Source organism: Eucalyptus grandis, chromosome 9 (genome assembly GCF_016545825.1).
Source record: "Eucalyptus grandis isolate ANBG69807.140 chromosome 9, ASM1654582v1, whole genome shotgun sequence".
In the NCBI taxonomy this organism is placed as follows: Eukaryota; Viridiplantae; Streptophyta; class Magnoliopsida; order Myrtales; family Myrtaceae; genus Eucalyptus; species Eucalyptus grandis.
Window position 1 is genome coordinate 35862080 of NC_052620.1, and position 14364 is coordinate 35876443.

The window sequence follows — 14364 nt, forward strand, 5'->3', positions numbered from 1 at the left end:
ACTCTACTCCTTGTCCCCTGTGTGTCCATTGGGCATTTATGGGGCATTATCGAGGAGAAATCCCATGTCTTTGCTTCAAGAATTGCTCTGCCTTTCCTTTTCTTACCTTACTAGAAATCAGTAACTCCGATTTAGCATTTCGCTTTTCTTCACATTCCTCGCATGAGATCAAATAACGCTGGAATATCTTGTCTTAGATCATATCCTGGAATACCCGTTTGGGGTCCGTCCTATTTGGTATCAGACGCTAGTTATTTCTTTAATATGATTTTTTTTTTTCGGTAGGCATTATCGAGGTAGTAACAAAATTAAAGTCGAAACAAAGTGACCCAGACAAATGCCTTAATTCGTTATGGATGTGACCCTCGATCCCATAGATCCTATTATACTCTTTGTGCATGAAACTGCGCTTGTCAATTTGCTTGCTTAACCATCACATGAAAACCATCCTACATTTTCAGTGGTAGTTTGGACTTATGATCTGGACAAGACATGAAGCAAACGAAACCAATTTGCAAAATTAAGACGACAAAGTTTGCACGGTGAGAATTAGCAAAATTTGTCTGACGCCTCTCACAAGGTTATGATATGATCTATGAGTTAATGAGATCTGTAGCTGTATTTAAGTAAAATCAATCTCCCCCAAACCCCAAGCCTTTATATTGACCTGGAATGAACATATAGTGATAGAGCAAGAGAAATCTAATTATACAAAATTCCACGAATTCCAGACGTAGCACTGTCAACTGCAGGTGCAATGGCAACTGGACTCTAGGCAATGTAAAATTTAAAGAATAAATACAATATGTAATGAGACGAGAAAAAAACAGTGAAACAGCAGTTTAGTGGCACGAGGCTTTTGCATCCAGAATCAACGAGGCTTGTGCAGACGAGGTCGATTGCAGAAAATCCGGCCATTAGCCCTAACAAATGCTGCTATCGCAATACTCATTCCTGCCCAAACAAAAGAAAAGAACAGGTGCCGCAATTCGAAAGGAGCTGCAAAAGCAAAGAGCAGGATTATAATTACAACCTGATTGTGGTAGAAAGAGAGCAAATTGAAATGAAACGAGGTGATTCATAAGGCTTGTTGCATTAGGAGCTAGTAGCAATTCTCTCACACCGACAATTAGAAAACATCATAAAGTCCTCTCTCAGGCAAAAACTAAGGCTACATTGCCGCATCTGTTGGACTAGTCTATCCAAAAATTTGAGGAAAACATCATGATGCGTTGATTTTGAGACAATGGAACCAATGTAAATATGAGTAACTTACCTCGTCTTAAAGACATGGCTGCGAAAAAGAATCCAACCAAGACCAATGAGAAAGCCAGAGGAAATGACTGAAATGGAAAAAATAAAGATCAGTAGAATATCAGAACGGCTTGACAACATCCATAATAGACACAACGTGACCATGCAATTCGAAAATATAGCAATAGTCTCTCTCATGACTGAAAGGAGGGCAGTTGAATCAGGTCTCCAATAACTGAATAAATTTAGACAGATGACAGTTTTAAACTAGCATCAGAAGATAATGATCATCTGGAAAGGACTGCCAAGCTGAATTACCGGGACGTATAGAGCAGACAGAATATTAATGATAGGATGATGGAAGCAAGGAATGTGCTGATGCACTTAGATTAACAGCATTTCATGATCCACCAGCATATCTTCATAAAGATTGGAAAAGTTGAGGAGCTTTCACGACAAGATGGTCAACCAACTTTTAACAACTTCCAGCACAAAGGTTTAAAAATAAGATTGTTTCACCTTCACAAAAACATGCCATATAACATAAAAGGAGGTACCAAATATCCACAAGATACATTTTAAATAACAATTTCAATCCCCTCCATCAAGTAGTGAAAGAAAAAGAAATTTCAATATCATCTATCCACCTATGTTAATTAGAATCCTTAGTTTGGACTTAATATTGGTGCATAACTTATTGAGCCCTTTGGGTGATGATCATCTTCTACCTACCTTAAAACCTGACCATGTGACTCGTGCAACAGAAGTTAATCCTGCTTGTGCCACAAAGGAACATCCACATAGCAATGCTTTGGTAAGGAAAAAAGCATAACGTTGATCTACATGCGCCAGAAATCATGGCAATTCTACCAGTCATGAACATGAGCAACACTGGCATTTATAGACAAAAGGTATAGCTATTGAAAAGGAATGATCGCAAAATCACTTAAAAGGACACGTGCTAATATTGTTATCCTACAAAGTGCAACAGGCTAGTACTTACAGCTACAGCCTCAAGGCCTGTCTTCTGTGATGGAATGGACGGGGTGGTTAAATCGCGACTGACCGAGACAATATAATGCCCTTGAAGTAGATCGATTGCATCCTTAAACATTTTACAGAAAAAGTGCAGTTAGCATGGAAATTGAACGATTGATAATCATAATGAATCTCTCTCTTCAGAAGAGGATAATCGGAAGTACATTAATTTGTTGTCTCTAAAAATTTAGATAAAATCAAATCAAAAGCATTCATGCATTACTTCCTTCGAAGAAACTGTCATCAGCGAAAGATTTTCAAGGTGGTCATATAAACGATCGGGATAAACTGGTGGACACACTTGCAGGTGCACATGCACAGGGATAATATGAGCATAACAAAGGCACGGATATAGTGAAAATGATGGGAAAAACAAACCTGCTTCGTTCCATCAACGAAATTATTCAAATAGTAGCGAACCATGGCATTCTTTCCGTCATTAAGGATCCCTGAATTGTCCGCCGCCCATACCTAAGAGGCATTAGGATTTAAATGAGCACAGAAACAGTTGAATTTAAGTATCAAATTTATAAACCAAAGCAATGCAATCAAAATAAAGTTATATTTATCAGAATCACTACTACCTGACAAAGTCACCCTTCAGAGCTGGAGTACCAGAATATTGAATGCTTATTTCATCCCCATGATTAGCCCACACTAGACATTACAATAACCGGAGAAAAAAGCAAGATTATTAAATGATGAGTACAGACAGTCAAGTGATATAAAACCATGTTATTCGAACCAGCATTGTTAAAAGAATAGGATAGAACATGGTCATGCTAAAAATAAGCCCAACTTGAGTTGTAACCACTTACGTATCTTAAAGTTCTCATCGAAATTTGGATGTGCCTCGATTGTCTCTTCAGCACCGAATACACCAATCCTTCTGAGCTGCCATTCTAACACTCTTCGACCTATCATGCTCTGCAATTGCAAGATGCCATCATCAGAAAACAGACTATTGCAAACATCAAGAGAAAAAAAGAGGGGCGCAAAAATTGCTGAAATAATCATGCAAAATCCTTCACCACAGAAGCAGATGCTTCACTTTAAATGTACATTTAAAAAAGAATATATATCAAGTATTGTCAACATGAGAAGGAATGCAGAAATGCTGACAATAATGGCACAATTTTGGCATTTAATCTTGTAAGATTTTGTGGGATCACTGCCGACTGTTATAAAAACTTAAGTTATTAGATGATGACGTGGTTTATTACTAAAATATTATAATACTTTCCCTCACACTTAATCTGGTCCTTTGCCTAGAACTAAACATGGAAATTTAATTGAAGAGGTAAATGAGGCCTGAAAATATTCGAACTCAGGACCTCCAGCTTTGATACCATATGACATTTTGTTAGACCATTGCCGACTATTCTAAAAGCTTAAGCTGTTAGATGAGGCGTGGTTTATTATTTTAAAATTATAACAAATCTCATTGAGAGTTCAATACTGGCTCAGGATCAACGCTAGCGGCATGCTTAACACGTGCAAGTTGGACAGCAAGTGGTGTTTGCAGTGGCAGATGGGTGAGTATCACATAAGAACCTGCCCATGGGAGGGGAACAAGAACTAGAAACAGCTGCTAATGCCCCTAGGCTGAGACAACTGATTTGGGCCCTGGACCCATTACATTCAAAGAAAGATAATCTTATGAAAAACTGTACAGAGAAGAGGATGCCTTGTTCATTTCTGACAAGCAATAATCGTAATCAATTCAGTTATTACAAGCCTGAGATCACCACATCGTTAATTTAGCAGATGATGGATTGACAATTGTATCACAACCCTATAGCCTAGAAGAGAACACATGATGAAGCCCACAAGTTAAAAAAAGTCAATACTTGTTCAAAAAATGACAGTTTTTACCAAGTTCAGGTGAAGAGGACCATATTATCAATTCATAGATCAAATAAGAGTCCGATAGGATCAGGGTTTGCCTCTAAATTGAATTAGTAGTCTCATATCTGAATTTTGTCAGGATATCAATGAGTTCCTACATTCTATTGAAGTACGATATCATGTTTATTAATCCAGCTTAGACAGGATTTAAGCTTTTTATTGAGATTTCCTATTTCAACTAGGAGTAAATTTTTTCATAAGAGTCTAGATATAAGCCAGCATTTCTTTATATTAAATGGAGTTGATGAATTTTACTGAAATTTACTGAAATTTAGCAAGTCTTTGCTTTTGGAATGTGTGAGCAACTCTTCTCTTAGGCGTGATGCCTAAGAAACCCTAGTGTATATGAGGGAGCTTTATGTGTGAAGCCCAAAGGAGTTCACTCACTTAAAGTTATTGTCTGCAGTGCTTTCTAGTTTCTCATCTAGTCCTATATCAGACTGCTTTGGGACTCACCATCCTACATCAACATGATTTTTCTAGAGCTGTTTAAGCAAACCTATAACATTAAATCAAAATACCTGGGTAACATTTGTACGGTCTAAGCAATCAATGCAATTTGTCCTCACAACCCCAAGTTGCTCTTTAAGTTTCTCACTCTTCTCATTCAATAAAAAGTAACTGCATACAAGAAGAAAAAGAAAAATTAATATAGCTGAGTGGCGATACAGTGTGCATCTTATACATTTTGATGAAAAGAAAATTCAATATGGTCAATGTAAACAAATGTACATGCGTGTATTTACACTGACAGTTGTGCGCGTGCATGCGCGCATGAGAGAGAGAGAGAGAGAGAGAGAGAGAGAGGAAGGAGGGAAGGGAGGGAGGGAGGGAGGGAGAACCAGATCAAATAAAACAGGATTTTACGTCCTCAGCATGACCTATAAGAACTTTCCATAGTGATTTTTTCTAGGTTAAACTGCCAGATATAGCCCTACATAATCATCTTCCAATTAAAAAAAGTGAAACTTTAATCTTTGCGACATGTATAGAGCAATTAATTTTGCCAACTTTTGCACCCTATTAGAAGTATCTATCAGACAGCCATAGCCAAAATCAGTATCGTATCCATTTCTCATACGGCACATCAAGTTAAAACCGCTGACCTTAACAAAACTACAACTCCAAGTACCTGAAAATGAACCATACCCATTTTTTCAAGGAAGTCTGCCATTTGGTCATAAAGAATGGAGAGACGCTCAAAGTGAACATGCCCACAAATCCGATGAAAATCAAAGTGCAAATATCTGCAATTTTACATGAAATCAACAGTTAGATTAGATATTTTTCAATCATATTTGGGGTTGGCGAAGAAAACTATATTCAGCACACATAAGAGGACAGATAAAGATATAAAAGAAATTCTACCTTACGTCATCACCAACAATATGCTGCATTGCATCTGCATATTTTTCAGATAGGCGGCCCTCACCTCCATGCTAATAGAATAAAATGCAAATTAGGGTGTGTTTATTTCACTGAAAACTTCACAATAAAGGAAAATATTTACCATGGAAATCATTCAAGGAAAATGGTTAGTTTTAATTTGTTTGGTGGTTTAGGAAAAGTGATTTCTTTCTTGCTAGAAGGGGAAGTCATTTTCTCCCAATCTAAGCTTGTTGTTTTCATACCATGCAAAACGCTTTTCATAAATCAATTAGTTCTCTGTCATCTAATCACTGGAGAGTCAGAAAATAATCTCTGGAAACAGTTTTCCTTCAACAAAACGAACCTTTAGAAATAGTAAATCATTAAACTGTAAATTCCTTTTTAATTTTCAGAGTAGCCTAAAAAGTCAGATAATTGATTATCAACAGTTAATGATAGATCTTTTAGCATCCTGGGAAAGAAAGTTACCTTATTGACAAGATCAACAGCAAAAACAGCTCGATATGTTTTCTCAAGTCCAGAAAGTGACGCTCGACAACTCGAGGCTGTGTATGATCAATTAAAAAACAGAAGTGCATTCAATTTCACAGTTCAATGTTAAAAAGCAGAAAAAAGGTCAGAATACTCACAGCTTCCTCAGGTTTCACTATCTCAAACTTAGGCTTATATGTCAAATTAACAATTTGCTCCCAAATAAATGGAATGGAACCTCGTACCTGGAAAAGGACATAAAATCATTTTAGGAAATACTGCACATACTGATGCATTTGTTGCCAATCATCAATCAAATAAGAGAAACAATACCCCTATGAGTCTCAGATAACTTCAAGATAAAATTTCACTATCTACTTAAATTGTCCAGGGTTTTTGTCCAAAATGTTAAGCCATCAAGCTATGGGATAATAATGTATATCATGCACAGATTAATGAATGAGCGTCCTTCCCATGACAAACATCAACACAATATGAGAGAGAGAGAGAGAGAGTGAGATTCACTTGGATAAATGATGCTGTGAACCCATTCATCTGCATAATTTGCTCACTTTCCACAAAATTGGCAACATAACCATCAGAGTCAGCTCCCCTTCTCCACATTCGGGTTCCTTGAGGAAGATGATTAAAAGCATTAAGGTGTGGTTAGCTTTCATAGTAAACAGTGGGTTGACATTTAGGTTCATATATTGCAGTATAGAGTCAGCTTGCAAAGTAAACTACATCTAATGGGAGATCTGACTAAAAAAAGAAAATCACTTGTTGATGAAATTCACCGTCCATCTCAATCGACAATTTGATTGTGCCATCTTTTGGCAATTATCAGCTATCTCAGGTGGCTGAAGCAACCGTCACCACTCTCTTGAGCACATACAGAACCATCTTTTCATGACTTACAGTACTTTTATTGAGATGGGATAGACAGAATCACAATATTAAGAGGTATACATAGTAAAGTAATCATGAAGAAGAAGGCGATTACTTCTGGTGGTCCAGTATAGATGTATCAGCATAGTTTTTAGCTGAACAGGCACCCAAAAACTACCTAGTAACAATCTACAGCTAGTTGAAATAGAATCATTCTCCCAACTTGCAACCCATTTAAGCATTCCCTTCATGTACCAACAGCCAAAGAAAGCAGCATTCTCTGCCCATGTTCCCATTCCATCACTCTCAAAACCTTTATCATACACCAGTTCAAGTGATACATTCCTTTTATTTGCTTGAGGTTAAGACAACTGTGTTGGGAAAGTATTAATCGTCTATATCTATGATCAAATTTACAGGATCTAGCTACATACTCAACTATGATACTATAGGTAAACATATCAATCATTAATATGGTCACAAAATTGACAGTCTAAATAAAAAATATATTACTGAAGACGAGCAAAATCAAAGGCTTCAGGTACCATTTCTCCTTGAGCACCTCCTAGCAATCAACGTGACATCAGCAATATCTTTCCCAATGGCTGCTTGAAAATGCTGAAAGCGTGATAATCAGTTAAGGAGCTCAAATGTAAAAAGGGGGAAATATAGCATTTTGTCATGGCTTTGAAAGTATGTCAAGCCTTGGTGCACTTTCATGCAACAGCAAGCAAATAAAACTAAAAGGATATTCCCTTGGATAACAGGCAGCAAGTAACGATCAAGCTGCAAAGAGCACAATCACACAAATGGTCAGCATCAAGATCCATTAAAATGCAGAATACAAGAGTACGGGAAAAAAATTGGATCACATATTTGTATCTGAGTTACAACCTTTTTATCTATGAGAAATTCCAGCAAATAATTATTCCAGAGAAACCGAGGATCAGCCTGTGGCAAAAAATTGGTGTCGTTAGCAAAACTTATACTGCAAAAAGGATATAGAACAAAATTTTGACGACTTGGCATTTGGAGGAATAGCAAATACGTATTCAAGCACAGCCTTAAAAATGGAAAACTGTAGAAGATATCTGAATTAAGTCCAAGACCAAGCAGTCCTCTATGGTAGAGTTCAACATATCAAAACTGTAGTAATAGAGGGAAGGCAGTCACTATAACATGAAGACTTGCCTGTCTCCAAAGAGGAAGCAACTTGGACTCATCACCCAGTTCATATAACCGTTGAGCACTGCAGCATAAAAGTTTACCCAGGCAGAGTCAATAGCCAAGACAATCACTTGGGTTACTAATCATACTACCACATATATCAGTGTCAGCAGCAAGTTCATATTCTGACGAGGTCATGTCAATCCTGAAGTCTGATTTTTGTACCACTAAGATTTATATTGATGTATATGTCAGTGCAACTCTTCCTATATAATTACAGGGCATTTCTCATGTTGTGAAATATGGTTCCAAGCCCTTTGGTCAAACAGGAAGAGATGTGACAAAGGAAGAGAAAATGCTGAACCATCAAGAATTAGGTTCAGTAGTAGGGGGTTGTAAAAAGGAACAAGGTTAGAGGTTCAAAAACCCTACACACAACTGTACTGAGCTAGAAAGAAAAACAAAGAGACATATTGAGCAATTACTGTTGATGGTCTGCCACATCATTATTCAATTTGAATGTTTGAAATAAAATGCAGAAAGAGACACCTATTTCCTAAGCATATAACAAATAGGTTAAATGGAATCTAACCAACACAATTATGCTTAAGAAAAAAGTTCAATTGTCACACTTATAGGTATAAAATTATTTTATACAAGCTCTGAGGAGTTCCTTGGAAAATCTAAAAATTTAGAATAGACATTGGAAGCACATTGGAAGAACCTCACTCGTTTGTCTATTTGAATTTTATGAGTGCTAGTTAGCTCTTCAAATAGTGGAGGATTGATTGAAAACCCTTTCTTGCAAGAACAATTTCTCATATGTTCCATTTGTTCTGCTTCAAAATTGGCTTTATCCTCATCTAGGAGAATTGAATTAAAGACGAATGCATAATTAGAAACATTCATGGACTCAAAAAGTAAAAGTGCCACCATGTTTTGGCCCATCAAAGACACACTTTTCAAGTATCCCGATGCCTCAGCACCATATACCTTACCTATGGACCAAATCAAGCAAAGAGGACAAACATCACAATAAAAACCAAACAGGGTCTTCTTGCAGGTAAGAATAACAAGAGAGAATTTGTATTTCCCCATCTACATCTGATTACATCTTCAATTGAGATATGTAATTGGTGCTCTTTCTTCTCTCCGATCGTCAGTCATATTATTCTGACTCCTATCCTCAGCAATATCATCTGGACTATGTCTTAGCATTTATACTCATAAGAAAAAAAGTATCTATCGAGCTAATTCTCTGTTTTCTAGATTCCACGAACTACATTTAATAACCTCGCCAATTCCTTGAGCCAGGTGCATGTCATTTCTAAGTCAAGAGGCCCACAAAACTCAGTCTTATTCAAATTGTAGACACACACATTTCCATATTGACAGTTCTGCATTTTACTTGTAATGTGCAACTGGAGATTTAACAAATATTGTTAGTGGGTAGTTTGTCACCTTAGTGTCAAGTTAGTGTCATAGGAAAAATATAGACCGGAAGTCCTCTCTGCCTCGCTGAGCAGCCCACAAAACTCAGTCTCCAACCTCCTCTGCAAATATCCAATAACACTGTCAATGGTACCACTCATGACTAGGGATAAACAAAAGGCAAAGAAGCACAAAAGGCACACCTGCTCATTCGGGGAATGTTTGAGAGAATGGTCACAAGGGTAAACCTTCAAGGACGACACTCTATAGATAGGATGCCCAAAATAAGAGCCAACAGCCTCTCGTTCGGTGATAACAATCAAATATGACCCTTGAGAAACACAGGAGTTTAGAAGGAGAAAAGCATTAAACACTTGATCCCAGCATTACATATACTGATTACCAGAATGACCAAACACGCTTGGAAATTGAAATTGCAAACATTACAACATATCATTACTTCCAATCCCATTTCTGTTAATGTCATTGATAATGCATTTACTTGGTTTTCTTTTTTAACGGGAACAAAAGATAGTCCTCAGACAAAAATAAATCTGACTATATCACTTGTCCAGAACAAAAAGGTCTACCTCCTTATATAAAATAAGTACCATTCTGTAAACGGTGCATCAACTGATTGGAAAAGGGGCAAATCCGCATTCATACACTTAGAACAATGCGGTAGCGACTATTATGATCACTTTTTCCAGTGCACGAAGATCTTATAAATGAAACGGAACATTAGCCTCGTTCTAGGACGTGAACCTACATATCAAGCAGTCCTAAGTAATTAAAGATCCAAAGGAACTGCAAGCAGACAACCACCTGCCACGAGCTTCAACATCCCAAGCACTCCAAAGATGGGTCGGATTTTGGGGACCCGCACCGAATCGTATTCCGGAAGCTCATCTGGAGCAAAAAAAAAATCCGCATGTCAACAGATGGGAGAAAAGAATAACAAAGCAAGATATCGCCCAGCTGAAATTTTCTTTCCGAATGTTTCGAAAGAATCAGACTCGAAATCGCGAACCCACCTATCAGATTCATCGTCCCATCGACACGACTAACCGCTAAAAAGGATCCACAAGATCCGTCAGTGGGCTCAACCACATACTGATCCGGGAATTCCCAGAGCCTCATGCGCGTGCACAGCTTCTGCTCCGACTCCGCCTTCTCCATCATTATTGGGAATCAAGCTCTCACCCGCAGGAAGATAAAACAGCTAAAAGAACACAGAACCCATCACTCAGAATCCATCGACGAAGCCAAAAAACCAGAATTCACAGCGCATCGCAACTGCCCACTTCGTCCGAACGCAATCAAGAATCGAGCTTTTTGCATCTAATTCCGCCTAGGACGAGGAAGAATTTCGACCCGGGACGGGATGGAACGGACCGGACCTACCTGTGCGAAGATCGCGCGTGAAAGTTTCAAACTTTCTGGAAGAGATCCAAGCAAGCACAGAGGGGACGCATAAAGTTTCGGACTTTTCAGAGAGAGATGGTGGGAAAGTGGCGTTACAGCTTGTGCATGGGTTGTCCGCCCATGATCTCCAAGCTAAAAAAGAGGGCCGAAAAAGAAGAAAAAAGATAAAATTCTGGGATTCTTTTAATAGCCAAAATGCAAAAAAGAAGGGATTAGATCCTGGGCGGGACTGAGAGATTAACGAACTGGCAAGAAAGTTGGCGTTGTTGTAGGACCTGAATGACTCCAGGGGAAGTGCTGACCCACTCATTGCGTAGATGTATTGCTGCAGTTGTCCAATTTTCCTTTTGCATTTTTCTAAATTGCCGTCTAATAGGAACAGTATAAAAGGCTTTTCCCCTCTCTAAACTCACCTCCCAAATTATATATAAAATTATATAAGTATATATATGTATATGTATACAAAGTCAGAGTTTGTTTATATGCTCGTGTGATACTTCCTTTAACTCTATACTTACCGGGTGACGCGACATTATCACATAACTCAATACCCTTATCAATCATTTACATGCCGTCCTACACTTTCTTATGTTATTTTTAAATATTGATAATAGATTAAACTAATGTTTAAAAAAAGATTTTAGTAGAGCTAAACTCCATCAAGACAATCGAGTATAACCTAAACCGTTGAATTAAGGTATCCTATATTAAGAAATCCACTCAATACAAAAAATAAAGTGAAATAAGGAGAGAAATCCGCACTAAGAGAATTAGTAGTTACTTAAAATATAAATGTAAACTTGTATTTACTTCGTCTGTACTTCACGCGATCATATATTGATAAATATGCGTTACTCTCCTTTTTGTCATTACTGTCAATAATATGTATAATTTTTAAATTTCTGTTTTGTCCTATGACTAGACATATACTGTTTCTTTTGTTTTTTTAAGACGAGCAATACATTCTATTTGTTCATGTAGTTAATTTTAATTTTTATTATAATAGGCCTTATTAATAAATTCTCTCTTTTAGAAAGCCTACCTATGCATTTGAGGGGAATTGTTAACTCAATCCTAAACTTATTATATGGTTACCAATTAAATTATGAACTTTTTAATTTTGTTAATCTAGTCATGAACTTTTGCTTGAAATCCAAACATAGTTATTCTGAATTTTATTGAAAATCATGGACCTGGCGTGTGTCACATGCTCGTTTGGTTCAACTTTGTGGAAATGACTTTGAAGCCAAAGGGGTTTCTTGAAATGCTACACTTTGTTTGGTAAATTACAATCTCAAATAGTATTGAAAAATAACTTTAGTTAAAACACCGTTGGACAAAACTCACATTTGTAATTGGATTTTGCTATTTTTTTTAAAGTCTAAAAATAAAATCCAGCGACCGGCGCCGAAACGGCTAGATCGGCCATCCAAACGGCCCGGCGAAGGCTAGTCGCAGGACTAAACGTGTCGCATGGTTCACGCGTGCCAGGCGACACCACCTAGGTCAAGGGTTATGCCACCCCAGGCGGTAGTCACTAGGGATGCACAACCCCCACGCGACGGTGGCAACTGTTGGCGAAGTCGAACTCTCAGGCGACGAGGAAGACGAAGAAGAACAGGGAAGAAGATGAACAATAACAATGATGAATAGAGAACTTGCATTTCCGAAATACCCAATGCTCAAAGCTAGTCTAGACTTGCATTGGGCTTTCGGCATTGGGAATGCTAATATTTGGCTAATGAGCTTTCAAAAATGGTTGTCAAACACAAAATATTTTCCCTAAGAGGCTTTGGGGGCCAAAGGCCATTGGGAAAGCTGAACCAAACGGATAGAATAGCCAACAGTAACTGAACTATCACATTAGCGATTTTCGGCAAGAAGTAATTAAAATGCTACATTGGAATTTTGTGTACAAAATTAATATTAAATTGGCACAATTGAAAAGATTAACACTAAAGTGGCATTGTTTTTGTTAATTGGTGCTAAGAGAAGATAAGGGGATAAAAAAGCTTGAAAGTCCGAAGTTCTTGACATATTGCATGGAAGGAAGAGTCTAACTTCCATTACATTATCAACATGTTGAAGAATTCAATTATACAATTATTAGCAAGTTCATGTGTTAATCATCCAATAGTGAATGTTTAAAACTTTTGTTACGCCAAGATCGAACCTAAAAAATATCAAATAATAATATGTTTTTGACATTCAAATGAACAAATACCCCTTTGAAGTAATATATTGGAAACCCCTGAAATAGGGGTACTTTGTGGATACTGGCTTCTCACCATAGAGTTGACTAAGGGCTACCTCGCCTGTTTAATAGATATACCATTAGCGGCTGATAAGGTTGTGCTCTTTATATTAACATGTCGATATCCACACTCATCAACCTCCCTATTCCCCCTTTGTATTTTCCCCAAGGGAGAGGGAATCACCCTTAATGGATGCCAAGGTTTGCAAAAGATTCAAATGAAACAATTTAAGGATAGGATTAGACATAGCCTCTTCCCAATTTCTTAAATTAGATGATATTTTTCCTCATGCTTATATATCAGCACGAAAAGATACCTCTTTTCCCGAAAAAAATAAAGATTTGAATAGACATGTCTCTAGCATTCTTTTATGCTAGTTCAAGAATTGGTGTGTATTCTTATTTTATATGTGTTCGTCGTGTAATTTAGAATTTTCTTCCTCCTCCATTTGAATAAATCATGTAATCATATAAAATTTGAACAGACTTTTTTTTAAGATACAAACAACCAAGTTAGGATGCGTATTTACTTAGTTCGACTCAATCATTCTCTAGTTGTACAACAAAGATATTGGGAAAAAAATTCTCTACCCACGAGCAATGGACGTGCCATTTTACTAGCATATTAATCATCTGTATAATCGTTGTAAAATCATTGCATAGATGAAAGTTCACCATGGAAAAAAATAAAATAAAAAGCATGCCTGCTCAATAAATCTCAGGTTGAATATAGCTACTGCACACATGCATTGCTTTTGCAAGCAGCCTGAAAGTAAAGTACCTTACTCCAATACCTAAAACTCACAAAACACTGCTGTCAATCACATGAACGAAAAGAGACGAAAAGAGCAAATCTTGATCAACGCAAATGACCCTCCAAAGAGAGATTACGTAAGAAAAAAAGTTATAAAGTTTCTGCTTATGCAATACCATAAATCTTTCCTCTTCTTGGCAAATCGAGCAATCATCTTTTCTCGTCCTGGCAAACCCCATGCCGTGCATCTTTGCCTAAGATATCATTACCGTCCTCCTCCTTCCTCTGCCTTCGGAGGCAGCTTTTTCAAATCCGAACCGCCATGGTCGTCGTTGTCGTCCTCCTCCTCTGGAGGTGGCTTGTTCAGATCAAATTTGAAGCCCAG

The 14364-nt window shown here is 37.5% G+C and overlaps 1 protein-coding gene across 1 annotated transcript; it reads right to left on the reverse strand.

Annotated features, from left to right (window-relative positions):
- Positions 1 to 597: 597 nt before the first annotated feature.
- LOC120288307 (phosphoinositide phosphatase SAC6) lies at positions 598 to 11247 on the reverse strand. The gene is given in 23 exon segments (XM_039302195.1): positions 598 to 999; positions 1277 to 1343; positions 2258 to 2359; positions 2671 to 2738; positions 2741 to 2763; positions 2877 to 2949; positions 3111 to 3219; positions 4722 to 4822; positions 5350 to 5447; positions 5569 to 5639; positions 6058 to 6095; positions 6098 to 6134; positions 6219 to 6305; positions 6586 to 6692; positions 7494 to 7574; positions 7701 to 7734; positions 7843 to 7899; positions 8140 to 8197; positions 9577 to 9668; positions 9750 to 9877; positions 10372 to 10455; positions 10581 to 10768; positions 10951 to 11247. Coding segments are annotated over 22 exon segments (1791 nt in total). The 5' UTR covers positions 10729 to 10768; positions 10951 to 11247; the 3' UTR covers positions 598 to 871.
- Between the last annotated feature and the right edge of the window lie 3117 nt (positions 11248 to 14364).